General features: G+C 35.1%; 3 protein-coding genes across 5 annotated transcripts; 1 reads left to right on the top strand and 2 right to left on the bottom strand.

Annotated features, from left to right (window-relative positions):
* Nucleotides 1-3,387: 3,387 nt before the first annotated feature.
* On the bottom strand, nt 3,388-5,676 carry LOC110765788 (uncharacterized). Its single transcript, XM_021969016.2, has 4 exons — nt 5,303-5,676; nt 4,048-5,073; nt 3,855-3,960; nt 3,388-3,713 (listed from the first exon to the last, which is right to left on the bottom strand). The coding sequence occupies exons 1-4, from the start codon at nt 5,563-5,565 to the stop codon at nt 3,537-3,539; spliced, it is 1,572 nt and encodes a 523-aa protein (XP_021824708.1). The 5' UTR covers nt 5,566-5,676; the 3' UTR covers nt 3,388-3,536.
* Nucleotides 5,677-12,578: 6,902 nt separating this feature from the next.
* On the top strand, nt 12,579-17,051 carry SNRK2.4 (Protein kinase superfamily protein). The gene is made up of 9 exons (XM_021968833.2): nt 12,579-13,167; nt 13,467-13,541; nt 13,641-13,742; nt 13,929-13,982; nt 14,073-14,165; nt 14,249-14,341; nt 15,379-15,483; nt 15,577-15,675; nt 16,305-17,051. The coding sequence occupies exons 1-9, from the start codon at nt 13,048-13,050 to the stop codon at nt 16,617-16,619; spliced, it is 1,056 nt and encodes a 351-aa protein (XP_021824525.1). The 5' UTR covers nt 12,579-13,047; the 3' UTR covers nt 16,620-17,051.
* Nucleotides 17,052-18,376: 1,325 nt separating this feature from the next.
* TH1 (thiamine biosynthesis protein) lies at nt 18,377-26,572 on the bottom strand. Of its 3 annotated transcripts, none has more exons than XM_088247343.1 (10): nt 26,498-26,572; nt 25,469-25,756; nt 25,266-25,340; nt 24,122-24,197; nt 23,957-24,032; nt 22,595-22,729; nt 21,141-21,205; nt 20,916-21,043; nt 19,872-20,128; nt 18,377-19,221 (listed from the first exon to the last, which is right to left on the bottom strand). In XM_088247343.1, the coding sequence occupies exons 1-10, from the start codon at nt 26,552-26,554 to the stop codon at nt 18,690-18,692; spliced, it is 1,689 nt and encodes a 562-aa protein (XP_088103469.1). In that variant the 5' UTR covers nt 26,555-26,572; the 3' UTR covers nt 18,377-18,689. The 3 variants fall into 3 exon arrangements, with proteins under 3 accessions (XP_088103469.1, XP_088103470.1, XP_088103468.1); XM_088247344.1 differs by lacking the exon at nt 26,498-26,572 and adding an exon at nt 25,942-26,102; XM_088247342.1 differs by lacking the exon at nt 26,498-26,572 and having other exon boundaries at nt 25,469-25,935.
* Between the last annotated feature and the right edge of the window lie 465 nt (nt 26,573-27,037).

The following is a 27,037-nucleotide window of genomic DNA, read 5'->3' as shown; positions in this document are numbered from 1 at the left end:
TATTATGAATATTTTAAGACATTTAATGGAGTTTTGTTTAATCTATTATATAAGCAAAACAATGTTATCTAGGAATTCATTTTTATTTTCCATTTACGTCTATTACTATGTTTGATTATATTAAACCTAAGGATAAATGTTTAATATTTCATTACCATAATCAAAACTGATCATCCAATTCAATATGATCGGATTAGATTGTATTGAATTTAAACATCTAGCATGATTGGATCGGATGTGAATTGACTAAATTGTATTGGTTTCGAACCAATGTCCCTTATTTATCACAAATGCATATAGCTTTTGCTATTTATCTTTAGTGATAAAAAAAAAAATATTATCTCAATTGTTGCCCTCTCCCCTCAAGCGTGATGCATATAATAACTTTTATGTATGAAGCATAGCATTTTTTTTTTCTATGGACTATAGTATTTCTGATTTATCTTGGATCTTTAATTTCAAGAAATGGATGCACGAGGTCAACTTGGTGTAAAGCAAGTCCTTGATATTTACGAGAAACAATTTGCCTAAAGGATGGTCTCCAAGTTTAAATCATCTTGAGCCTAATACTACCTATTTTCCAAGTATCTTTCTAGGTCTAATCTCATTTATACACTAAAGTAAAAGGGAGGAAATGATGAGGCTTTCTTACCCTTAAAGCTCTCTTAGATGGTCTCCAAGTTTTCACCTTTATAAAAGCCTTTTTCCTTATTTCTTGTTCCTTATTGCTTGCTTCATAGATTCTTCACAAAGATACCAAAATAGGTACTCTCTAGTTCATACACACCAAATGCAGTGTAGGTGAAGAAAATGACTAAGATGAGTTGAGGTGCTAGCCCTCTCCTCTTAGGACTGATTTAAAGTGTGGCTTATGTAGCAAACACATGGGTGAGGAAATCTCCCCACCAATATGGTCGTCCAAGGGGTTTCTTGGGCTCATTTAACATGTGTTGTCATACAACACTTGTTTTTAGACCCAATGGGTCCTTGACTTATTTTGCCATTTGGCTCAAAATGCTTTTAAAGTCTAAATTGACTTTAAAAGCCAACCGTTCTCAACCGTTAAACTAAATTCATAATTGGCAATTTAATTATGATTTGTTACTTAACCATTAAGTCCTACGCATAGTCCGAATAATTTGACTTGGTAAACCGTTTTGGTCAACTAAGTTGACTTTGACTGTTGACCATTGACTCCGACTTTCAACGTCTTATCTTCTTCATTTGTTTCTATAATTATATTTATCGTTGCGCAATCCGTAAGTTCCTTCTAGTGATACAGTGGGTTGTCTCAATTATTCAGAATTGATTATGAATTAAATCTCATCATTTAATTATTCATATTAGTGACACTAAACGAATTGGCGAACTAGAAAGGCATCAAATTGAGAGGTTTCTCCATAGGCTGAGTAAAAGTGAGTCAGATGCTCTTGGGGAGAACCATTTATCCCATCCCTTAGGGAAAGGAAGTGCATTGCAATGATGTGTATGGCTTTCAGTATCCCAAACTAAGGTTTAGAAGTAAAAAATATACTTTATTTTATTTATATAGTAAGTATAAAACAATTCTTCCATGTAATTTATGTTGAAAAACTGTCATTCATATGAAAGAAAAAAGTACAAGGAAGTCAAGTAATAACTTCATTAGCACATCTGTTTAGTTTCCCTGTTAATCATGGTTTTTTTTGGGCTCATTTCCATGTCTTATTTTGCACTCGCTTTATGAATGCTTAATTTTAAAAGAAAATAGTTCTGACAAAAAATGAAAAGAAAATAGTTCTGACAAAAATTAGATGTATCATATAACTTCATGCCCTCGAGCTTGTTGAAAGTTAAACCAAGCCCACTTTAAGCCCAAGTCGACTTTAATATTTTTAATTATTGTTGTAAAACCTATAAGCTTAATCAGCTACTTTTGGGTTCTCAAAGAGATAAACTGTCGATTGAAATTCTGAAGCTTCTTGGCTTCTTTCTCTTCTTTTGTTACACAACCCTTCTCATATAGGTCCTGCTGCTTCTTTGTATTTTGTCTGAACAATTAATGAAAGTTATCACTTCTTTTTTGCTCTAGTTCATCTCTTCCTTGTTTTCTCTTTAATTGGTGTGTGAGATTATTGTGTGTTCGCTTGATTGGTTAGTTAATCTATTGTGGGGTTGTGTTTCAATTGTTGTTTTCTATATCTAGTATCAGAACAAATGGGTTTTGGATTAAGACAAATTCAATAGATTTCGAAGAAAAATAACAAAAAAATTGGTTGAAATTTAGGGGTATATATTTAAACCCAAAAAGAGTCAAGATCCTCTGTCCATGTTTTTGTCTGTCTCTCCCTCTCACTATCTTAATTTTTTGACACCTAACATCCCACTTCATCCTAAAACAACAATGTTAGACTTTAAGAAAAATAAAAATAATAAAAACTAATAATTGAAGAAAATCAAAAGAGCCAACCGTCACCAAAACTCTTTCGTTTGATTCTACATTAATTTTAGGCCATGACAAATCTTTACTTCCCACTAGAGATTTTGATAGGTATACAACAATTTTTACAACAAAATTACACTAAAAATTGGGTATGTACCTCAATCTTCAACACAGGCTTTTGGAGAAGAATAGATCAGTGAACCTCTCCATTCTTCAACCCACCCAATTGCCCAACGATGCAAATTTCATTCTTATTGAGAAGACTCTAACTCTCACCAACAACAGTGAAGGATGGGGACGGATAAATTTGGTGGAGGAAGGGAGGCAATGAGAGGAGCAGAGTAGAGAATAGGATAATTGAGGGGACTCCAACTCTTAGCCATGTTCTAGCGATACTCCTATCAAAGTGTAGCAACAATGGAGGAAGGGAATGCTGGAGACATGAGGAAGAGTTGAGAACAGACGTGACTTACCAGGGACGCTAGGGTTGTTTAATTTGTTTTTTCAGTTGTTTTTTTTGAAGGATTATTGAAAATAGAATTAAAAAAAAAAAAATAGAATACACGTGACAACATTCATTATTGACATGACACATTAACTGCCACATAAAGTGGTCAACTAAAGTGGTCAATGTTGTTCTCTAAATAGCATTACAACAAAGGCTTATTGGTATGTACGGTATAATAATGTGAGATTTTGTAAACCTTATGATTATACTTGTGAACTTTTTATAATGTCATTTTCTTGAGTAGCCAAGATGAAACCTGTGCATACATCTTCATTCTTCTATGCAACGCAAAAGGCAACACACATCACATACTATGTCTTATTTTGCACTCGTTTTGTGAATGCTTAGTTTTAAAAGAAAATAGAATTAGAAAGATCAAATTAGATGTATCATATCACTCATGATAAAGAAAGTTTGATTAAATAAATTGAATCCTTAACATAAATTGGATCATTAATTCAAATATCCTTAACAAAAACAAAAGATAGCAATATCAACTATGAACAAAAGATAACAGCCAATAAGAGCCTAGATGGCAGTAAAATGCCTCAATACTATCAAATCAAAGACGTACGGATGCCCTGTTCTGCTCCTCAGGTACTTACATTACAGGTTGTTTTCTACTACCTGTAATCCCACCTTCTTCTTTTTGGTTACATGTAATCCCTCCTTCCATCCGCTTTTTCTTTTTCTTTTGTTTTTAATTATTCCGTTTGCTTTCTTGGGTTTATTCTGGTTTGCTTTTTCATGATGCATGAAGGCTACTTCATGTTTGGCTTCTTCCTGCAAAACCCAATTATATTATGTGAGAAACTAGATCCAAATGCTAATAAAAACACTTATAGACATGCAAACAATTGAGTCTCTTGATTCATGGTCATTAAAGAAAAAAAAATCAATTTCATGTAAACACATTTCTTTTACCTCATGCATCAAAGAATTCTCATCCAAAGTGGTTTCATATTCTTGTTTTGGCTGCTTCATGCTTGCTGCACTCTTATCTTCTTCGGGTTCATAATCCCCGCACTCTCTGAGAGTCATAGTCATTGTAAACAATGAAATCCAACGTACAGATTAGTGTTACGATGAAAACACGAGAAATGTGAAGAAAACTTACGGAGTAAAGCCGAGTGTAAGCATGAACCAATTACGAACATCAATTTTCACACGAAGAACAGTTGAATGTAAGGTCTCGATCATTCCTTGAACAATTTGAAACGTGGTGATACAAAGATGCTGAACCTCATCACATTCTCCATTAGTGCCAGTCTTAACATGAACGAAGTCTTGGTTCCCCAGATGAACCAAATAGTCAGTCATAAGTCCATCAAATTGCAAAGGTGGATCAGCAATGTCAAGGCCGTCCAATTTAAATTGCTGGACTAGTGAATATGCAATATCACCGTCATCAACTACCTTCCTCCTCAAGGAGTATGCTATAATCTCATCCTCCCTAAAATGATTCAAGGCATATATAGTCTCACCTATAATCACGGCCCTCCCTTGGAAAGGAGTACAAGTGCCAATTTCAACTTGTTTCCAATTCTTTCTACCCATGTGAAAAGCAACGACATCAAAGTTTCCATGCAAGTCAGACAATGTAAACAAAATAACGCCATAACCAACAGCATAACCAGTTACCCTCATAGTAAACTTATAAGAAAATGGAAACGAAGGCATTTGCACCCAATCCTTCTTATCAGGGTTATATTTCGCAAAGAATAAGGTTGAACCTTGTACGAATTCCGTTTCGGCTTCAAGAAAATAAAGTGTCCCATACGCCGACACAACTGTTCCATGTTGCTTAAACTGTACGGTAGAAGGTGCTAATTGATCTAATGCCCTAGTTTTTGTATCAAAGATATACCCTTCAAATGAATTAACGCAAGGTTTATCCCAACCCTCCTCTGAAAATACATATAGTTGGGAGCGGTCGAAAATCCTTGCACCCAAATGGGTAGAACCACTGAACTTGGCTACACGTGCTACTCGTGCACCCATATCATCAACTTCTCCTCCAAATTTGAATTTAACTTCATAGATGGCATCAGTGTATTTGCCCCTAAGGAAAGTTACCATTAAAAACAAAGATCTATCCTCCCCCTGATTTATCATCGTTGATGCATTCTCAACCATGGGCAAGCTGGACAGAGAAGAGAGATATACAAAACAAGTCAAGTTAATATTCTTTCCAAACCACTTCCGACCTAGAGAGAATTAATGAATGAACCAAGATCAAAGCTACACAATCTACTTTTGTAAGCATATATACATACATAGCAAGGTAAACATTTTATGTTAAATATATAAAGAAAAAACAGCGATGAACAAAAATTAAGAAGATGAAATCCACTATTAAGCCATGCACTGACCCATGTTTGCGACTGTCGGCCCTACTGCGGCGTAGTAGGCGAAGCTCCTTCGAAATTAATTTCTTCAAATCGATCAGTTGGATTTTCTGGGCCAAAAGCGCGGCTAGATATTTCTCCTTCTCCCCCAGTTCGCGCAGAGACTTCTCCATCGCCCATATCTTGCGCAGAGATTTCTTGATCTTCGATGTCTTGGCAAGGAGCTCATCCTGGCATGAAGCCATCGTCAAGGCATGGTCTTGACCCGAGGTGAGCTCAGCGGCCATGGAATGCTAAACTGAGGCAAAAGGGAATTTAGGGTTGGTTGTGGGTATGAAATATAAGCTAAAGCGTGGAATTAATTCAATTGATCGATATGCTTTCGATTCATCCGTAAAGTCAAGTATTCATATAATGACCTAGTTAATCTTGATAGGAGCATGAAACATTTTTAAAAATATTATTTTTATTTTAAGGAAGAATCAGGAAACTTTTATTAATATTATTTTAATGAAGGAAGAAACAGGAACTCTTTTATTTTTTACCAAATAAAACACAGCAAACTTTTTTTGTTGTTTTTTTAGAGAGAAAACAGGAAACTTATAATTGTTTTTTAATATGCCGTATTGTATATATATGTACGACTTACTTTTCTACTTGGTTTCCCGTTTTAAAATTCCTAGTGTTACCTGTTTGTTTATTTGTTACCCTTTTTATGATTTTTTTGGGGTTTACTGGTGAGATTAGGTTTTAGGGCCAATTGAGGAAGTGGTTTAGTTCAAAGCCCTATATAATTTACCTTCTTCTTTGATTTTATTGCTTCACTCATTAATCAAAGGTGCTCGTGGACTGGATCTCTCTGACTCCATCGTTTTTGCTTCATTGTCCAAGATAATCAAAGGTTACATCATCTCATGCTTTCTCAGTTATATTTTAGTTTTTTGAGCTCAAGTGTTTTCTAAGGATACTGTTTGTTCTTACAGCATACTTTTTGCAAGATGTTGAATGATTTGGAAGGCTAAAGTGCATTGCAATGTGTACTTTGTTTGCTGGCTAATTAAAAGTTGCTGGAGAAGATGCAATGTGTTTTATTAAATGTTTGTTTGTTTCTATCTTTTCTTGCAGATTACTTTCATTGCTACGAATTCTTTTCGGTAAAATGGATGACCAGGGAGACTTATCTAACTTTGTTCGACGGTTGCACGATGAAAATAATTCAAAGCACAAGGTCATTGGTTCTAGGCTTTGTTATTACAGTTTCAAGTTTAATTTACGAAAAATTTCTCAAGAATTGTATAAGGGGCATTTGCATTTATCTTTTAATCGTCGCGGAGGGGCACGGATAAATGTGGTGTTTGTAAAAGTTGCTCGAGAAGATGCAAAAAAAATATTTCTAAGGACTGCTGCAGCTAATGATGGTGTTGTTTTAAAGCCGTGGACTTATTTGTTCTCCCGACAAAAGCCCTAAACCCTTTCGCTACTTGCCTAATAATGCAGATATGAAGAACGGAGGACTATATGTTATGATCGCTTCGAACACAATCTTAAAGATTGGACGAATTTGGTGAAGAGAAATGATGGTTATTATGATGAGCTTAAACTACCTATCAAGACTGGCGATGGTGGTCGTCTTAAAGAATTTTGGCGTGTTTCTATAAGGTACGTAGTTGGTTAGATTTTGTTAAAATTATTGGTTATAGTTTTGTTTAGTTTTAATTGTATTTAACATAAATTCTTCGTATTGTTTATAGGGAGTTGATTGATGGTGTAGGTCGCATACATTCTAAGGGGTTATATCATGGTGGGTTGGGTTTGGAGAGTAATTATGTATTTATTGGCAAATGTCTGAAGGTAATTAACATTAAGGGAGATTTGGATGAGTGTAATACTGATGAAGACCGTGAGAATAAGAAGAAAAAAGATATTACGGACCTTTTAGGGATGTTGGACAACTGGTTCGAATCGATACTAGCGGGGGGCAAAGGAAGTTGGCTGGAATGTCAACACTTCTTTGATTTTGTCAACCGTGCTAAGAGAAAGAAGAAGTTGGAGTGAGTTGTCTATCTCTTTTATTTTATTTATTTATTTATTTATTTTCACTTCATTTCTTTCTTATAGGATATTGTTCTTTTTGTCTTTTCAGCTATAATGAATTTGTGAAAAAAGTGGTGGGTCATCCGTTTTTGTTAAAAGCCGATCAAAGGATGCGTCTCTTTGATCATTATGAAGCTATGAGGAGTGGTCGAAATGGTCAAGAAGTCAAATTGGCGTTGGCAAGATCCGCTTTTGACAATTTCAAATCCTGGAACTCTACTTCAACCGTTAATAGCATGGATAACTTTATGTCGGGTGTTTATAACCATAGAAACTCCTCCGCATCAAGAAAAAAAAAGAAACTCCTCCGCATCAAGAAAAAAAAACCCCGTGTAAATTACACTGGGGATGTGGAGGATCTTCTTAGGTACCTTAGGAATTTGAATCATCATTATCATCAACATGGTTTGGCTGTTGGTTCTATGGAGGATGTGGATCGTGGTGTTACAACACATTTTCGTGGGTTTTTGGAGCTGCTTTACAGGCATTTAGAATTATAGTGGGAGCGGTGTGTGGTTCATTTTATGGTGTTATTTTATTTTGTATATCAAAGATTTCATGGCAACAGTAGATTAAAGATTTTCTTTCCTGCAATTACAATTTATTGCTATCAATCATTTATTGCTGAAACAAAACAATAAGAATCAATAATTTATTGCAAAAAGATCCTCACCAGCCGTGTGTGTGTGTATATATTATATATACATATATGTTGTTTTTTTTGTTTGTAAGTTAAACAACAACAGAATGAAAAATTCACGCTAAAATTTTATGAATCAATTTTATACAACCAAAATACCTTTCGAAAAATCAGATTCAGTGCAAACCCATATATAAAAAAGTGAAATAAAACATAGGAACTAGATTTTGAAAAAGAAAAGGAATTACCACTCAATGGCTTTGGCAATGGTTATCAGTTCAAACAGCGTAATCAGAGCAAATTAAATCCAATAAGTAAGCCATTGGTGATCCTCAGCAGGAGGAGACTGTGTCAGCAGAATTATCCTCCTCTCTGATCTCATTCTTCTCGTGCATGGGTCATCTGTTCAATTTTCAAACAGTTTGCATGAAAATATGATTCATTAAAAAGATGCACTATTAAATCAATGCACAAGTTTCCTCTCTAACCTACGTTTTTGTTGTTGTCAACACACTACCATTAATCTTGATAATGCAAAAGTCTATAAATCATAGGTTCCTTCACATAGATACCATAAACTTTGTCTGAGTAAATTCTATTCCAAGAAGTATCCATCACTAGTTGCATCTATTCTCCAATTCAGGATTGGCCGAAACAAATAACTAGTGGGCAACATTCCCCAAAGTTCAGTAGATTTCAACATGGACAAAACTTATACTGGTTCCACAACATAATGTATGTACCCTGTATCTTTTCATCATTCCTTCAGAAACCCCATTTCTAAATATTCAATTTGCAACTCCTTTTCCAAATGTTACACTATTTTGCATCATCAAGCTTCTAAAGTAGGACAAGATTTACCATTCCTAAGTACACATGAACACCCAGCCTTTAATTAATATGCAAAGCATTAGAATATCAAATCCATATAATAGAAAGTTTCTAGCACTCATAACAACGCTTATGAGATCATGTCAAAATTAAGATCTGAACAACTTAGTAAACAAATGATTGTTCTACCTCATTGCTCAGTAAACAAAAACCCTTAATCAACTGAACCGAAAAAATATCACAATTAATAAATTGAAATGATAGCTTTTAACCCTTCTTGTAGAAAATAATACTTGAACTAGGAAAAATTCGGAATTAGACATCAAATCAACCCCAATCCAGAAAAAAGAAGAAGATTTTTACTGTTTAGAAAGAAAGTTCTAACTGAAGCCATGTATGAGGTATGCAAGAATCTATTGCTTAGATGGATGAAAGAAACTTCTAACGTGGAAATGTTTTCTTTATTTATTTTTTTCACAAGCATGGAAATGTTTTCAAATACATAATCTGTTTTGATGTGCTTATGTCTCAAATTCCAGATGTTAAGACAGGAATTGATAGAATAGATGCTGTAGTGGTTGATGAAGAGTCAGTGGGTTCGGTAAATACCCCTGGATGTGGAGGCAAGCTTGTTCGAGGGGACGGTGCATTGGAAAGATACTTGAGTGAAATCAAGTCGTTTCTGGTTCTAGGATCCATTACTTATTTCCAATATACCCCCAGGCAATTTGGCTTGTGGGGGAATCATCAATTTTTCTTTTTCTTTTCTCACGAAAAATTGGGTGGTTTCATTGCAAAAACGATGATCATGTATTGAACACTGATTGTTTATTACAAAAAAGGGGTGTGGTCTTTTAATGTTCTTGTTAGAGTTTAAAAGAGTATCATAATCAAATTCAATCAACCCATGCAGGAAAATGTAGAGGCGGCTGAAGGGGAAGCAGAGGGTGAATCAGAACAATCGAAACCATTTTGTGGAGAAGAAAGAAGACAACACCCAGAGAAAATGCATAATTAGATTGAGAAAATGTAAAATCTACTCATACACCTACCTGCAAATGGAAATGCTGCGCAGAAAAAATGGGTCTTGGATTGAGAGAAATTCAATATATTTCGAAGTAAAATAACAAAGGATTTCGTGGAAATTTGGGGCACATAAAAATGTAATTGAGTAATTGGGTACGCTTGGCATTTAGGAGGAGGGGAGGAAGATAGAGAGCATGGCGGGAGAAAGAGGGTGAGTAGTGAGCGCTCACCTTTTTGGTGCGCAATGAACCCGGCCACGTGACTCATCAAGTGACCTTCCTTGTGTTTTTTTTAATTACCACGGGTTTAGGGTTTAAAAGGGCATAAGTGGCAATCATGTTATTAATATTAAAAATGTGGATCAGAATATCACCAATCTCTTTCTGCCTAGACTGAAAAATCACAACTTGAATTGGTCTAGGCAGAAAGAAATTTGTAATTAGGATTAGACCCCCAAACAAAATGATCATTAGAAGGTTGCAAGGGGAGATTGATACTTTGAATTGTTTGGGCTACATCAAAGGGTACTACTCTTACTAATTTATCAAAATTCCAAACACCATTGCAAATATTGATTACAATTTCATCCAAATCTTGATCCGGAAAAGGTGGTACCAATTTGAGTAAGAGGAAATTGATAAACCAAATTGAAGGTTTAAAATTTGATGTTCATGTCATTCCTAATAATCCAACAAATACCCTTAAGTAAAATTGGACGGGCTTTAAGGCTCTGTTTGGTTCTCGAAAAAGATTGTCTTTCTTTCCCACCTAAAGGATGGGAAATGGAAGATTCCTATCAATGCATATTATATTTCCATCCAAATAAAATTATTTTATTTTTTATGAACTTTAGTAAGGAGATATTTAGCATTAGACGGATCGGACTATTTAATTGTATTTTGAATATCAAGATATCTCTTAATAGTATATTTATGTGGAATATCTAAAATAGCAGAAAATGAGACTCTTTTATTATGGGGAACCAAAGTTGAAAATTTACTCTCTGAATTGTTTGGGTAGCAATTGCCGTAACTTTACTAAACAGCAAACATAAGGTTAGAAATTCTTAGACCATGTGGGGAAGATAATAATCCAAGGTTTGAATAAGAATGCATCATTAAATAACTAATGCGACGAATAAGAGGCTCCATAGAGAGAATAAAATAAATTAATAAGGTGAAAGAAGATCACTTTGACACAGTATTCGGATTTTTGTTGATGATGATAACATAATAGTATGTGTGTTTATATAAAATAAATAAATAAATAAAACCATTATAGCAAGTGTAACATTATAGATTCCCAAAATACCTTATTTTATAATGTGGTCAAAATAAAGCTATTAATATTTTCAAAGTTACAAAAGTAAAATTAAAAACTAACTTTCCATTTATCTGTTGAGATTTAGATATATGAGGCAGATTCGTGACACTATATTTTCTAAACAAGTTTTCAATCATTAGATTAGACTACAATGATTGATTTACTTTTAAAAAAAACAGACTACGATGAATGGTTGAGATTAAACAAATTAATTCTTTATTTTGAAAATAATATTAAATAATAAAGAAATAATTAATTTTTATAATATTGGTCATTTGTTAGAGTCAAATCTAATGGTTTGAAATTTGTGTTAAAACTTGTGTAAATTTTGTGGTGCTACGGATCCGCTCCTTTAGATGGGGTATATTTATACATTTTTTGAATGTCATTAGTTAATTTTTATTTATAATTATAATTTGATTTTAGAACAAAACATAAAACAGAAAGCATATTTGGTAAAAAATTTCGTTTTTAGTTTTGAAAAAAGTGAAAATTAGTTTTCAAACCACCATTAATTTTTTTATTTTATAACAACTTGAATTTTTTTTCATTTTTCATTTTTCGGCCCTCCTTTCTCATTCACAAATTTTACATCACCACACATACATTGCCCTCTAGTACCAAAACTTAGTATTTGGGACCTCTAGATTTAGACCCAAGCTCGGCTCTTACGCTCGGATGCGGACCTAGTTCGAGCCTCAAAACCTTTATATTCAAAATTCATCAAAATTTCATCCGAACTCCAAAAAGTTAATTAAAAAAATACTATGAATTCTTTGTAACATGCACTTTCATTCTATGACCTCATATTCACAATTTGACCACACCAAAAAAAAAAAAAACTAAAATTGGTTACCAAATTGAAAACTAGAAATTGAAAATTTTAAAAATTTAAAAAGAAATAGTTCTAATGATGGAGAAATTATTGTATGATACTGAATACAGCCACGTGATATAGCATGTATATATATATTGTAATATAGGTACTCAGATAACTCGTATATAATAAGAAAAAAAATGAAAAATTAACACAATGTTTTTGTTTTCCTTCTAATGGTTTTGTTTGAATGTGAACAAGCCTCCAAATCCAATAGAGAGATGAGGTGACAAGAAGTCCTTCTCATCTATTCCCTCTATTTTGAAAGAGGCACTAATGCGGTGAGATAATTCCCCGCAACACTCATGTACCATGTAGGCATACATACCATATTTTTCGTTTTTGGATCTGAGGCATGCATAAACTTTTTTTTTTTTTTTGGGGCCTTAGACATGCATAAACTTTCTTCTCCCTTTCCAAGGGAGAACAAAAAAGGAAAAAAAAAGAAAAAGAAAAATAGCTACAATTAAGAAGATTCTCTGTCCTCTTATAAATTAAGAAAAACAGAAAAGAAAAAAGAAAGCACCACCAGTGTTTTGTTTTAAAAAGCTTTCTGATTCTTTGCTTCCCTTTGAAAACTCTTCATCTTGGATCCCTCACTTAGCTGAGCTCAAGCCCCAAATCAAATCTCTCTCTACAAATAGAAAAATCTTTCTTTCAATCTTCACCACATGCAACCCAACTCCTAATTAATTCTCAAATCAAATCCAGCAAGGGATCCCATAATCCCCTTCCTTAACAATCCTTCTCTCTCTCCCTTCCTCCCTCCCTCCCTCTTTAGAACTCTGATCTTGATTCTAGGCTTTTGGGTTTGTCCAATTCGATTTAATTTCTCTGTTTGTGTGTTCTCTGAGCTTGGAGATCCATGAATTGAAAGCTCAAATCTTTCAAGCTTCCGAGGGGTGTAGCTCAATCGGAGTTTCTATACAGGACCTCAAGAGCAAAATTAGAAAAAATAAATAAATAAAAACGTAGAAAATGGAAAAGTACGAGCTTGTGAAGGATATTGGATCTGGGAATTTTGGGGTGGCGAGGCTGATGAGGAACAAAGAAACCAAAGAGCTCGTCGCCATGAAATACATCGACCGTGGTCACAAGGTCCTTACCTTTCCTTCCATTTTATTTTCATTCTAATTTCGTTCCTACATCCTTTTTCTTTTTTCATATTTTCATTCATTTATGGATTTTTGCATGGATGGTGAATTTTTTTAAATAATAAACCTTATATAGGAAGACACACCAGTTAAATTCTGGAGTTGGTACTTGGGAAAGCTAGAACCTTTCCATTTCATTGTATGAAATCATAAGAACCCATATTTTTATTGTTCTCACAGGGTTGTTCGTATGTGTATGTGTGTATATTATGATTAAATTTATATTTTATTGTTTGCTTGCAGATTGATGAGAATGTGGCAAGAGAAATCATAAATCACAGGTCGCTTCGCCATCCAAACATCATTCGGTTCAGGGAGGTGTGTTTTTATATATTTTATGTTCTGCTTTATTGCGAAGGATGAGAAAAGAAAATTTAATCAGTTTCAGTGGCCTGATATGAGGTTTTGGAATTTCAGGTAGTTTTGACTCCTACACATCTCGCTATTGTGATGGAGTACGCTGCAGGGGGAGAACTTTTTGAGCGAATTTGCAATGCAGGACGGTTCAGTGAGGATGAGGTTTGATCACCGTTCTTGCGATGATTGTATACTGATAAGATGTTGGAAATTATGAAGAATAGCTTATACTTTTAGTATACCAATCTTTATGATTTCAAAGTCCTCCACTCTGAGTGAAGTCCGATTTGGCTAATTGGTTAAGTTTCTAAGTAACAAGGTCAGCTCATGTTGTTGTTGATTTTGCAGGCTAGATATTTTTTCCAGCAGCTTATATCGGGAGTTAGCTACTGTCATTCTCTGGTAAATAAAATGAGTTGTGAGTGTTCCCGATCTCCAGTTGATTGTTTCCTTTACCTGTGATTCTGATTTGCCCCTTGTCTGGTCCTGCAGCAAATATGCCACCGAGATTTGAAGCTGGAGAATACCTTGCTGGATGGCAGCCCGGCTCCACGCCTGAAAATTTGTGATTTCGGTTATTCTAAGGTTTAATTCTACAATGAACATGCTGTCAGATGTTTCAAGGTAGATGTAAAAGTTCTATACTCTGATGAGCTTTATTTGTGTAGTCATCCTTGCTGCATTCAAGGCCTAAATCGACTGTGGGTACTCCAGCATATATTGCTCCTGAGGTTCTTTCTCGAAGAGAGTATGATGGCAAGGTAGCTTAAGTAATTTTTGCACTGTTGTCATTTTCACTTCTTCTGTGATAATTGATGCACTACAGTTTTAACGATTTTGTCCTAAGGGCCAGTTGATTAGAGGTCATTGCAATAAGTGGAAATTTCGAATTGCATCTTAATCTTTCTTTATGTTATTTCTTGCTGTGCCAAGGAGGTGGTTTAAGATGATGGTTTAGATAAGTTGAAACTTGGAAGAGTAAATTAGAAGTCATGAGGTATTTGCATTTACCAGTCTTCAGTTTAAGAGATATCCAATATACCACCTTCAAACTTGTTCAAGGATTTATATAAGCAAAGCAGTTAATATTGATGCACTTTTTTCATGTCTGTACCGTATTAATCCTCTTATTCTAAGTCTCTCATGTATGTACACTAATCTGTTTTACAACCATTGTCACACCATCAATTTCTCAATTTGAATCATACCTCTTCAAGACTTTATTCTTGTTGGCCTATGATCTCCACTGTGAATGCTTAGGATGCCCCTTTGTGCTTATTCATCTTCCCTTTTTCTCTTCTGCAAGTCATATTTTTGTTTGTGGTCTAATTTTATCCATGAACCACATTAATTACTAGGTTGGTAGAAAGAATCTATGATGTGCAATATTGACGCTGCCATTAGAAATTTAATTTACAATTTGCAACAATGAAATCATTCTTCTGATATTCTTAAATGTGAGTTCTTCATTTTGTACCCCCTTCTTTTTCTCTTTAAAATAGTTTTAGTTTATTTTTTTCTTTCTATCCAAGTAATGGGACAATGGTACGTGAATAATGCTATGACCATTCCATATCTCATACGATCATTTATTGTGCTCAATTATTTACTTCCATGATAGTAATGCTCACTTACATGACACTTAGGAATTTAGGCAGTTAAACCGTTCTCCTGCCTGGGAAGAGCAGGAAATGAAATGATGTTTTAGACTCTTAATTAAGTTTTTTGTGCCCAGAATTTGAATAGTAATTATACAGCATTTACTTCTATCGTCTGATTTTGGTTTATGTTTATCCAGTTGGCAGATGTTTGGTCATGTGGGGTGACCCTATATGTTATGCTGGTGGGAGCATATCCTTTTGAAGACCAAGAAGATCCAAAGAATTTCAGGAAAACCATTAATGTAATTTTACCTTGTATTCAACCTCTCTCAAAGTTAAATAATTCACCTTTTTCTTATTTTTAACTGTATTTCCTTTTCATTCTTATAATGCAGCGAATAATGGCCGTTCAATACAAGATCCCTGACTATGTTCACATATCTCAAGATTGTAGGCATCTGCTCTCTCGCATCTTTGTTGCAAATCCAGCAAGGGTAAGTATTATACTAAGTTTCTGCCTATCCAATAAATTTATTACTTAAGCAAACAGAAAAACTTTAGGCTTCTGAACTTTGTAGAAGAACAGATTATGTGCTTAGACTGGGTGTATAATGGAAACTTTGAGGTTTCAAGTAGATTCTTTCGCAAAGAAAAAGTTTAAAGTCTCATGTTCTTGGATTGCTTTGGCATAAATGTACATATCGCTTACAAACTTTGCCTTGCTAGGCTTTGGAATAATTACTTGCCTATAATGTTAACTCAGATAACTCAGATAATTGATCTTTGGAAGGATTGGGGTGTGCATATAATGCATCGTATAATGTGCCAAGAAAGGCTCATCCTGGAGTTGTCTCCTGTCTAGGTTTGCTTTCCTGAAGGTCCCCTTAAAATGAAGAGAAATGAATATAAAAGTAGGGAAATATCACTTCTGTGTAAGATAAAAGTCCATGGGGGACTGGGAGAGAGAGACCCTGAATAGGCCGTGACTTCATTTTATGCTAGTATTGGGCGTTAGGTAGCTCAAGTCTTATGAGATTGAAGTTTGTTCTTATCAGTTAACATTTCTTTTTTCTGTTTAATGCTCTTTCATTGTGTCCTAAACTGGCTTCAATTCTTGTTTCAGAGGATCACCATTAAAGAAATCAAGAACCATCCATGGTTTTTGAAGAACTTGCCTAGAGAGCTTACGGAAGCAGCTCAAACCATCTACTACAGAAAAGAAAACCCAACCTTTTCCCTCCAAAGTATCGAAGACATCATGAAGATAGTGGAAGAAGCCAAAAATCCTCCTCCAGTTTCCCGATCGATTGGAGGCTTTGGGTGGGGAGAAGAAGATGGTGATACAAAGGAAGAGGTAGAAGGTGAGGAGGAGGAGGAAGACGAGTATGAAAAGACAGTCAAAGAAATACATGCAAGTGGAGAAGTACGTGTTAGCTGAGGACCGATTTCTTCCTCAAAATCGGAGAACCGAAGAAGTTTGGTTTCTCAGTATCTGCGTAGTTGGGAATGTTGTCGTGCTTGTATAAACAGTCAGTTCTTTTCGTAGGCGACGGTGTTTCAATAAACAAACTTTTGTAAATTATAGTGTGGCGCTGAGGAGCATTAGTTTGTCCTGAGACTGTGACCTTGGATGTATCACTAATAGAATTTGTAGTTAAAGGTTGTGGATTTGAGTTGTTTGTCTTTGTTTTCCAGTTATAAGGGAGGGCGAGAGGTTTGGAGGGGGAAAAGTGTAAAAGGTTTGTTTGTATTGTTTCATCAGAGAAAAAGAGATTCTCTTGAAGGAGACTTTACCCCCTAATGGGGTATGGTATGTATGGAGGTTTGTTCAGTTAGAACATAATAACATTTTGTTATATCTTTTGGTTTACCCTATATCTTAATTACTACTTTGCTTCTTCACTTTTTATGGTGGTCTGTCTGGTAGTGCAATGCTTTTATTTTTCTTCCTCCTGCAGGTTTAATTCTTGATGGAATAAGCAATTCCAATTTAATTTAATTTAGTGGATGCTTCTGTTCTGTAGAGAAGTCTATTGATATATTTTTTTTCACAAGCAGGGGAATGAAACATAGGAACTCGGGGAAGTAAATGTTCTTAACCACTTGAGGTACAAGTTTCTTGCTCAGACTTATTATCTTGCTCAGACTTATTATTTGTTGGGTTGATCTAATATCAGGCATAATTTTGCTTGGGATGAGTCAATGGCATCTACTATTAATATTTGACTGAGAAACTTTTAATATTGTTCCGTTCTTTCCAGTGATGTTACAAATCAGAGAGACCTTGAACGGCTGACATTTTTGTTGTCTTTGCCATAAGTTGGTTTTTTTTTAATGGAACAAAGAAAACTTACAAAGAGGGCCCTAGAGATTTCATTATCCGTACACCATAACAAACTGCCACGCTAACATAACCAAGGATGTGAAAAATTATGTTCTATATTTGCCAAGAAATTCGACCCAAAAAAATTTATATTTGCTAAGAAATCTGCAACTATGTTAGCTTCTCGAAAAATGTGGTGTAAATCTAAATCATAATGCTCAAAGGTGAAGAAGAAGACACCGACATCCTTAACCTGTCTTTGTCATAACTTTTCATGGCCCTCACGTGTCATGTTGTCGGCACCATTGCATCCCAGCAATCAACTGAGAGTGGACATTATGCTCTTGGCTGATTGTGGCCCTCTTTATCCTTGAGACGATAGTTCTGTACATTTGTTTTTATACAAGCGATATTGAGAAATGGGGGAATCTAGGATCTCAGGTGCACAATAAATACTCTTAACCACTTGAATTATAAGCCGTTTGCTAGTTATATACAGCAAGCATGAACAAATTTAACAATTCGAGGTTTCCAAACTTCCAGTACACATAATTTCTTCCTCCCAAATGAGATTTGAATTTCTCCTGCAATATTTTTAGCACTAAATTTCCACAGTATCCATATAATTTTTTGGCTGAAGTTGTTTTGAAGTTGAGGGCTCTCTCCCTCCTTAAAAGGAGTCCACGTCAGGATAAAGTTTGACTTACGGAGTAAAAACAAAGATGAAATTCTGGTAGATCTAATCTAAATTTAAAAATTTCAGTTAAGTTGAGGAGGGCTCAAGAAAGAAAGGGAACTTTTTATATTCTTCAAATCTACTCAAACCGTCACCCAAGAAAAATACAATAATTGTTGTCAACCAACTCAAGTCAGAAGCGAAGCACATGGCGAGCTGTCATCAATTAATTAAGAGCAGTAAATCACATTGCATCATTACAGAACGACCTTGTGTAAATATTACAAAAAGCAAACGTCCATACTGAGCAAGCAAACGCCCATGCTGAGTAAGCAAAATATATAAAATTTAGGTGCAGAGAACTCAAAAAATAGTGAGTATGGGTTGCCTTTTGTAACCACTGACAAGAAAAAGTGAACATCATAATCATGCTAGTGCCGCAATCTCTAAAGCAATTATGATACTCAAACTTTAGGGAAATTTGAGACAGAGCCTTATTCGGGTATGTTTCACTTCACTGCTGCTGTCGCCTCCGATAGCACTGCATGCAACTTCCTAGTTTCTGTTAACACACATTCGCTATCAAATATAGCAGATACAACTGCAACACCTTTCAGGTTTGGTACAACAATTTCCATCACCGGACGTGCATTTGAAACTTTGATCCCGCCAATTGCAACCACAGGTAACTTAGAAGCCAAACAAACAGTTGTCAGACCATCCAAGCCAACAGTGAGATTGTTTGCCTTTGTATTAGTTGGATATACACCGCCACAACCAATGTAATCAGCACCAGCAATCCATGCTTGCTCTGCTTGCTCTGGTGTCTTGCAAGAGACACCAATTATCTTTTCAGGTCCAAGGAGAGTACGTGCAGTACGTGCTGGCATGTCAGACTGGCCAATATGCACACCGTCAGCATCACAAGCAAGTGCAACATCAATACGATCATTTATTAGTAATGGAACTCCATGGGCACGGCAAATTTGGAGACATGACTTGGCTGCTTCTACAAAATCCCGTGTTTCAATATCCTTTTCTCTGCAAAGTAAGTCAAAATCACCAAATGCAAAACTAAAAGCCACAAAATTTTTATGTCTCATAATCATAGTTTTGGAAATGAACCCAAACAAAGGCTCATTGAGAAGGGTACATTGACCTAATTGAGTTAGAATGAATCTGAAAAAAATATTTTGAAAAGAATATACAAAGAGAACAGACATGAGAGGAACTGGATAACAGTTGATCACAGTTCCAAGTAGGCAATCCCAATGTGAAACAATAAACATATGATGCATATAGATTATATCTTTATAAAAAATACATACAGAGTCCTTAAGTTGTCAAGTTTTTTTATTAGACATTTCTTGATAAAAGCTGAACCAGCATCTGACTCTACAAAAGAACTACAAGGGTAGTAATATGTTCATCAGCTTCCAGAAATATAGAGGGCCCTGGGAGTATAATTCATTATCTTTAATCTTAGAGCAACTTGAAATAAAAAGCATAATTAGCACTCCACAAGAGAAAGGCAATGATCACTTCAAATACATGAAAAATCAACATCACCTTTCTCTAGGATTAGTTATAGATGTACTAACGCATACAAATGGAAGCACCAATCACTAGCATGCAAGTCATCAGGGAGATATAAAGTCTCCAGTGTATAACAATTCTGATGAGTAACCAACCTCAGTTGGACAATGGTGGCGCCTCCTTGTACAGCCGCTTTAACAGCATCTGAGATAGAATGGCCCCACCTTCTATTCATACCTGAATCTGTAACAGCATAAAAGAATAGGTCGCTAGGATTGAATCTGACTTGTCTACCAGAATTGTGAGCGTTACTCTTAAGCTTCATTAGGTGATCGAAGGGGCCCTGGGGACCATTTCCAATGAAAATCTCTTTGCTGTAATCCAAGGCAGTCTCAACAAAGCATTTAGCTACCTACCAAAATTAAGATAAAAAAGATAATAGATTATGGCGTTCCAACTGTTTTTGTATGTGTGTGTGTGTGATAGAGAGAGAGAGAACTTTAAGAACATGGCATTTAAAAAAAAAAAAGAAACACAAGAACATGATATGAGATCATGGGAAACATAAATTGCAAATCAACTAGCATCAAAACTTCAGGCAATATCCTAAAGACCAACACGAAAAGAAAGCCTTGTGGAATGAAAGAGGAAGGGGGAGGGAAGAGAGATGGGACTCATAATTTGTAACTGACTAGCTTGAGCGATCAAGAAAAATCCTCAAGGTCTGACAAGGTATAATCTTCAGTCGAGTGAATTATGGTATTAGAGTGGACAGTATGCCTTATTAGTCAATAGTCATTATCCTCTACTCTGTACAACCGTACACAGCAAAAGTGGAATTCAAACTTCTATTACGTCTTTGAACGAATTGTCCCCTGGTACTTGGAATCAGGCAAACTCATCTCAAGCAATGCAACTCTAAATAAAAAAAAGTCAACAATATTTTTATCAATGCTATATATATTTTTTAAAATGCCATACAACAGGAAGGCACTGCTTTTGGGTCTCAAAAAGCCACACCTGGGTTTCGATCGAACAGACAGGGGAACCAATTTTCGCCTGTACTAACATGCTAACCCCTTAATTATCTTCTGTTATTCTTGAGTATGACTATTTTGGGAATATGTACTACAAAGAAAGGAAGATAGTTTGTAGCAGACTCTCCCTGCATCCCTTAAAGTAAGTCACATATGTAGTACCTTAACAGCCTCGAGCATTGAGGCACCTTTAGCCAGCTCAGCTGCAATACACGATGCCAAAGTGCAACCAGTACCATGCGTATTACGAGTTTTTATGCGTGACGAACGCAGCTCATATAAGTGCTCACCTGCAATGATCATTCTAAGTATTGAGTATTCCATTTTCACTCATACATCAAGTAGATGAAGCAATAGTATTATCGTTTCTGAAGTTTAGAAGCTTGCCATCAAAGAAGATATCAACAGCATCCAATGAATCAGGCAGGTCTCCACCTTTGACAAGAACATTTCTGACAAGTAAAGAAGCAATTTGTTTTAACAAACTACTATTTCAACACAAAGCAACTTAATGTTTATTTCAAAATTTTCCTACAATCAAACTGCATTAATTCTGTCCTAATGAAGCTACACTAAGTAAAATAAGCCAAAAGAAAACAATGTAACTACACAGTTCACAATAAAATAAATGTTCATAAACCCCATAATGGTAACTTGCTATAGGTATGCCAATATTATCTTGCTGTAACCCTTCCTAAACCTAAATGAGAGAGCTTATGACATTGGGCTTCCTACCCCATTAACAGTCACTGTCTCCTCACTTTGTTCCCCCTACTGGAAAGACTAATTTCAATATTCTGATAAAAATTTACTGATTTAGTTAAGAAAATATTTTAGAATAAGGTGACCGATGGGTTTACCTCAGTGGTGAGGGTCCCTCCCCCTTCCCCCCCTTGGTCACCCGTTCAAATCCCAGGAAAAGTGCCCCCCCTCCCCAATGTAATGTATCACTAATTCTATAAATAAAAAAAGATTTTAGAATAAGGTTGTTTTAATAAATCTCTGTGGGTACAATGTCGTTCTTACAAGTCTACTTCAATAGATTCATTTGCTTATGAGTTCAATTTGATTTAGATTAATCTATTATTTAGGTTTGTTTAAATTCATATCACCACTATTAAAAAAGCACAAGCCAGAAAACACAGTATATGCCCTGGGCAACCCTTCTAACCCTGAAAATATCATTGTCTATGATATCCCCCATCAAACAGATAATTGTGAACAAGATAACAGTAATACAGTACCCCCACATGATTCAAGAATGAGGTCAAAGGGATTAAAGATGACTAAACTGTAGAGCCATTGAACTAACCCAACCAAGAAGCATATCTATAATATATACCCAGAAATCCAAACAAAACGCAAATGACCACGATCATTAAATACAAATGTATGAATACAATATCAAGGAAACTCCCTTTTACAATAGCGTTACGCACTGGAAATAGTGAAATCCTATACCATGGCCCTTACCGTTTTAGTGAATTATCTAGGTGAAATGACATACGATTGCCCTATACCTAGTAAAGCATTTAGTAATCGAAGAATTTTGTTTGTGTGAAGAAACAAGAGCCATTCACCTTGGTGAATGCTTATTATACACTATGCAACAGTAGAGAGTTACCAGGAAGTGGAGTGCTTTCTCTATAATTCCAATAGTACTCACAATGCATTAAAAATTTACTACTAATGAAACATTTTACTTAATTTAAAACATGTCCAAAAATTGACTGACGTTGACAGGACTATGATAACTGAAACAGACAAAAAAAACAAGAGTTTTACAAATCATCGAATTAAAAGTGAGAGCTGAAGATGTCAAGCATGTTCCAATAACTAACCGTGCGCCCATATCATGTAACAATTTTGCAGCAGAACGCATGTCAGAAACTGTTTTTATTTTCACGCCATCAAGTAAAGCAGACGCCTCTTTTAAATTTGGAGTTATGATGTCGGCCATAGGAAGAAGCTCCTCTCTGCAAGCAGGAACCCGAAAATAAAAATTATTAAAAAGTACGCCGTTCCATTAGGGGACTTTCTCTCTAGTTTAAGAAAAAAGAATCCAGTGACAGTTGCAAATTGGCCAAGAAATAAAAACATGGCAAAACGGTGAAGGAGCAATTTAAGCACATAAGAACTATGCAAATATTTATGCTTATTAACAGTGCACAGATGAAGGAAAGAAATTTCCAACAGACTGGTAGATAACTGAATAGGATATTATACTGAATGCTTGTTTGGATGAGTTAATGTTAATAATAGAGCCGTTATCGCAGAGTCTTATAAAAAAGCTGCTGTTGTGACCATAACTGAGCAAAATATCAAATTGCTGTGGGTAGCAGCTACATACAAAAACAACATTGCGGAATAGTTTTTTTTTTTCAAATGTCCATATGTAAAATTTTATCTTTCCCCTAATCATTTGATATATTATTTATTTAGTCAGAGTTCAGTGAAATAAATAATTATTTTTTGCATTTACTATTTAATACATTAAATGCATGTTTTTTAGTAATTGAATATCTGGATTCTACATTTTCATTGTGTTTGTGAACTAATCATAATAATAACCCAGTCAAAATTTATATAGCAAATGAATGTAGACATTGTTTCTAGAAGCAATGAGAAACTAACATTTGTGTAAAACTAAGAAAATGCTTTGTTGATTAAAATTTAAAGAGGAAAAAACTAGTGGTATGCATGTGGATTAGATTGGTTGTTTGATATGTTCTTATATCATGGCAAAGATCCTTTAACTTACTTGTGCAAAGCCATAAAATATTTATGAGCCTAATCTCTTAGTAGAAACAGGATCATATCAATGTTACTTACAAATAAGAAAGACAAAAAATTATCCACAAAAACAAAAATGACCAAAAGGTTTATGGGTGAAAGAAACCAACTGTATGATGATGGACTACCAAAGCTTAGCTAGCTCAAGTGCTCAACGTGTAATAAACAAAACATACTGTCCATTCAAACTACTTAACATGCTCTCTGCATTTCAGAAAAAGTTGCCCTGTCAAGCTTATGCAAAATATTAGTTGCACAGCCCACCTATAGTCTTATTTTTTCTGACAAATAAAAGATGGTTACAACCTAGTACTCTGCCAAATAGGCCCCATGAGGTTTGCATAAAGCAAGAACAACCACATGACAGGACTATGAATTTACTCAATGTTATGCACAAAAGATTGTCATACCTGAACCCAGCAAGAACAGAAGGACCAGCCAATACATCTCCGCTTGTAGACACCATAACAGGATCAACCACTAAAGCTGCCTTCAATGATTACACCAATTCATTTAAAATGCTAATTAAGCAACAATAGAAAAAGACATGTTCAATTTTTAATACGACAACATACCTCGAACAGGATACTCCCTAAGATGTTGATGAAGAATCTTGACTATACCAATAGAAGGTAACATACCAGTTTTCACCTAGGGATGGCATATCAGGAGCATGTCAAAACCATTTTAGTAGCAATACAATTTCTTGATATAAACAAGTTTGCAAAAGAGCCATGCCTCAAGTACAGAGCTAGTGAAAGCTCAAAAAAGTTTAATAGAGCTTTCAAAAGAACATTTTAATTAAATTTGCCAAATGCAGACAATTAGTCTGCCTACAACATCGGCAATCCATTAAGTAAAAGTAATGTAAGAAACCGCAATTTAATTCACGAAAAGTTCTAATCAATTCACCCAAAACATATTGATGCTATGAATATGACCAAACCTTCAAATGTTATTCGACAAAGAAAATATCAACAACATTTGATTAAATATATTGCACACATTAACACAAAACTCCAAAATTAACAACATATGCTTCTTTCCATCAAACATGTAGTTATTTGCTTCCGTTAAAATTAAGCTTAGCTTTTCCCACCAGAATTAAAATGCTTTTTAATGTAATTTCATATTTTGGATGTCTCCATTTACTACATAAACAAGCACAGACACATCCACATACATCTCAACCAGCTGGCCACATACATCTTTGTTATCAGGCCACTTCTCTTTCATACCAAAACAAGTGAATAGAGAAAGATGACATGGAAGCTCAAACCCCTATGCTTGACATGAATCTTTTGACAAGTAAATATGCATTGAGTTACAAGTACAAAATGTATGCCAAATCAACTTTGAAAACAAAGAAGTAATAAGTTCCGTTTATAAGGTCCTATTAGCTACCTCTGACATATAGATTTTTCACTAACTATATAACTAATCTACAACCTATTATTAATAATTTAATTAAAATTAATAAAGTCAACAAGCTCTTGATGATAATCGATATTATGTCATTGTACCGGCATGGTTGATTTGACAGTTAAACTGATAGACCTGGGGCCTCTTATTTTAAAAGTTGAAATGTTTCATGTTTTCAATTGCTTATAGATGGTACTTCTGTGATGCCAAAGAATTTGGGACAAGAATCACAAAAGCAGACCATCTTGTAAAATTAGTTGAAGGTGGAAATTAAAGCAGTCCCCAACTTTGACTTACCACATCAACATGCATATCAGATAGCACAGACTTCATCTGCTCTGCAACAAAATCCTCAGGCACAACGTTTACACCCTAGCAATTAAAGAGAACAAAGGAAAATTAACAAACGTCAGTGTAATTGTTATCTTTTCTATCTTCTTCTATGCTTTCTCAGAAACCAAATGGAGCATAAGTCATGGAAAACAACATCAAATAGCAACCTGAACCCCAACAGTGTTCTGTGCAGTAACAGCAGTTATGACAGTAGAGCAGTACACTCCACGAGCAGCACAAGCCTTAAGGTCTGCTTGGATTCCAGCGCCGGCACCCGAATCAGAGCCAGCAACAGTCAGTACATGTGGAATGTTAAATGTAGACTGATAACTTGTCGTTGGACTTTCATTTCCCTGCATCTCCATGAAAATTCTTGTTTGCTTGTTTCTATTGATTCTCGAATTCACCAACAATAAGCTCAAACCCTTCGATTGCCTGAATCCTTGCGGCACAGACTGGTAATGATTAAACGACAAACAGATTATGAAGAAGTTAGTGTGCAACGCAGGAATGGAAACCATAGCAGCATCGATAGTAGTATATGTGTGATAAAAGACTCAGAATGGGAAGAGATTATTAGCCTTTGTTTGGTTTCTGAGAAAATGAAAGAAAACTGAGAGTGAATGAAATGCTTTCGTACCAGAGACACAGCAATGTTCAAACTAAAACCTTCGCCCCACATTTCTTGCAAATGATTTGACTTGACTTATTTTAGGTCTTAAATAATTAAAATTTCAAATTGAGTTACAGGATATTCCTTCATTTTCTAAAGCAGCCATGACCGATTTTACTACAAAACTCAACTCAACTCAACTCAAAAACCTAATTGGATAAAATTCTTCCAATAAAAAAATAATCCGAGGGATAGTTTAAATAAAAATAATTAATTAATAAAACACATCAAATTAAATCAACAAATATATATATATATATATATATATATATATAATTACTTTTGAGTCAAGATTTGACTTTTAGGTCACTTTCCAACGTTTTCTGGTCAAGAATTTTGAATATAAAAGTATTGAACATAGTAAACGAGCTGAAGGGGAAAGCTTAGCAAAAGCAGCATTTGGGTTTTTGATGGGGAGAAGGATTTTGACACTGATTTCTTCTGATTACATTTTGAATATCACTGGTTTTCTTTTCTCGGCAATCAAACAGTAAAATAGACAAGTGCGGCGGTGAAAGCTCACCTTGTAGAAGGAATGGAAGGAGAGAGAGGTGGACAGAAATTGAGCGTCGCATGCCATAAAATTATGATTTTGTGAATGAATTAGGTTCTCTACAAGAAACTACGTACGTAATATATTCTTTATAAGGTAATAACTCTGGAAGCGGCTATACTATTTATTTAAAAAAATTAAAACAAAAAATCTTAATAATGCCGAGCGGCTATACTATTTTTAAAAATATTAATTAAATCGGGTATAGCCGACCGGCTATAATATTTTTTAAACAAATTAAAAACCGGGTATGGCCGCGCGGCTACACGATTTATATATATTAAAAAATTCGGCTGCGCACAGCCACAGCCGCTACGTGTAAAAAGAGTATAGCCGCGCGGCTATACTATTTATTAAAAAAAAATTAAAACATAAAATCCCAGTATGGCCGAACGGCTATACTATTTTTCCAAACGAGGACGCTCCCAGCAATCAGAGCCGACATTTCAAAATAGGTATAGCCGAGGCGCTATACGATTTTTTGAAACAGTAATCAAACCGAGTGAAGCC

This window comes from Prunus avium, chromosome 1 (assembly GCF_965620075.1).
Source record: "Prunus avium chromosome 1, drPruAviu1.hap1.1, whole genome shotgun sequence".
Taxonomy (NCBI): domain Eukaryota; kingdom Viridiplantae; phylum Streptophyta; class Magnoliopsida; order Rosales; family Rosaceae; genus Prunus; species Prunus avium.
Note: the sequence above shows the minus strand (reverse complement) of the source record. Positions and strands in the feature narration are given on the sequence as shown.

What these genes read in the sequence shown, in the direction of transcription:
- SNRK2.4 (XM_021968833.2), top strand. Translation starts at nt 13,048, where the DNA reads ATGGAAAAGTACGAGCTTGTGAAGGATATTGGATCTGGGAATTTTGGG. An exon ending in ACATCATTCGGTTCAGGGAG is followed by an intron (nt 13,542 to 13,640) that starts GTGTGTTTTTAT and finishes TTGGAATTTCAG; the next exon opens with GTAGTTTTGACTCCTACACA. An exon ending in GAAGAGAGTATGATGGCAAG is followed by an intron (nt 14,342 to 15,378) that starts GTAGCTTAAGTA and finishes ATGTTTATCCAG; the next exon opens with TTGGCAGATGTTTGGTCATG.
- TH1 (XM_088247342.1), bottom strand. Translation starts at nt 25,822, where the DNA reads ATGGTTTCCATTCCTGCGTTGCACACTAACTTCTTCATAATCTGTTTG. An exon ending in TTACATGATATGGGCGCACG is followed by an intron (nt 21,206 to 22,594) that starts GTTAGTTATTGG and finishes TTTACTTGTCAG; the next exon opens with AAATGTTCTTGTCAAAGGTG. An exon ending in GCCACCATTGTCCAACTGAG is followed by an intron (nt 19,222 to 19,871) that starts GTTGGTTACTCA and finishes CTTACTTTGCAG; the next exon opens with AGAAAAGGATATTGAAACAC.
- LOC110765788 (XM_021969016.2), bottom strand. Translation starts at nt 5,565, where the DNA reads ATGGCCGCTGAGCTCACCTCGGGTCAAGACCATGCCTTGACGATGGCT. An exon ending in CTTACACTCGGCTTTACTCC is followed by an intron (nt 3,961 to 4,047) that starts GTAAGTTTTCTT and finishes TATGACTCTCAG; the next exon opens with AGAGTGCGGGGATTATGAAC. An exon ending in AGAATTCTTTGATGCATGAG is followed by an intron (nt 3,714 to 3,854) that starts GTAAAAGAAATG and finishes TGGGTTTTGCAG; the next exon opens with GAAGAAGCCAAACATGAAGT.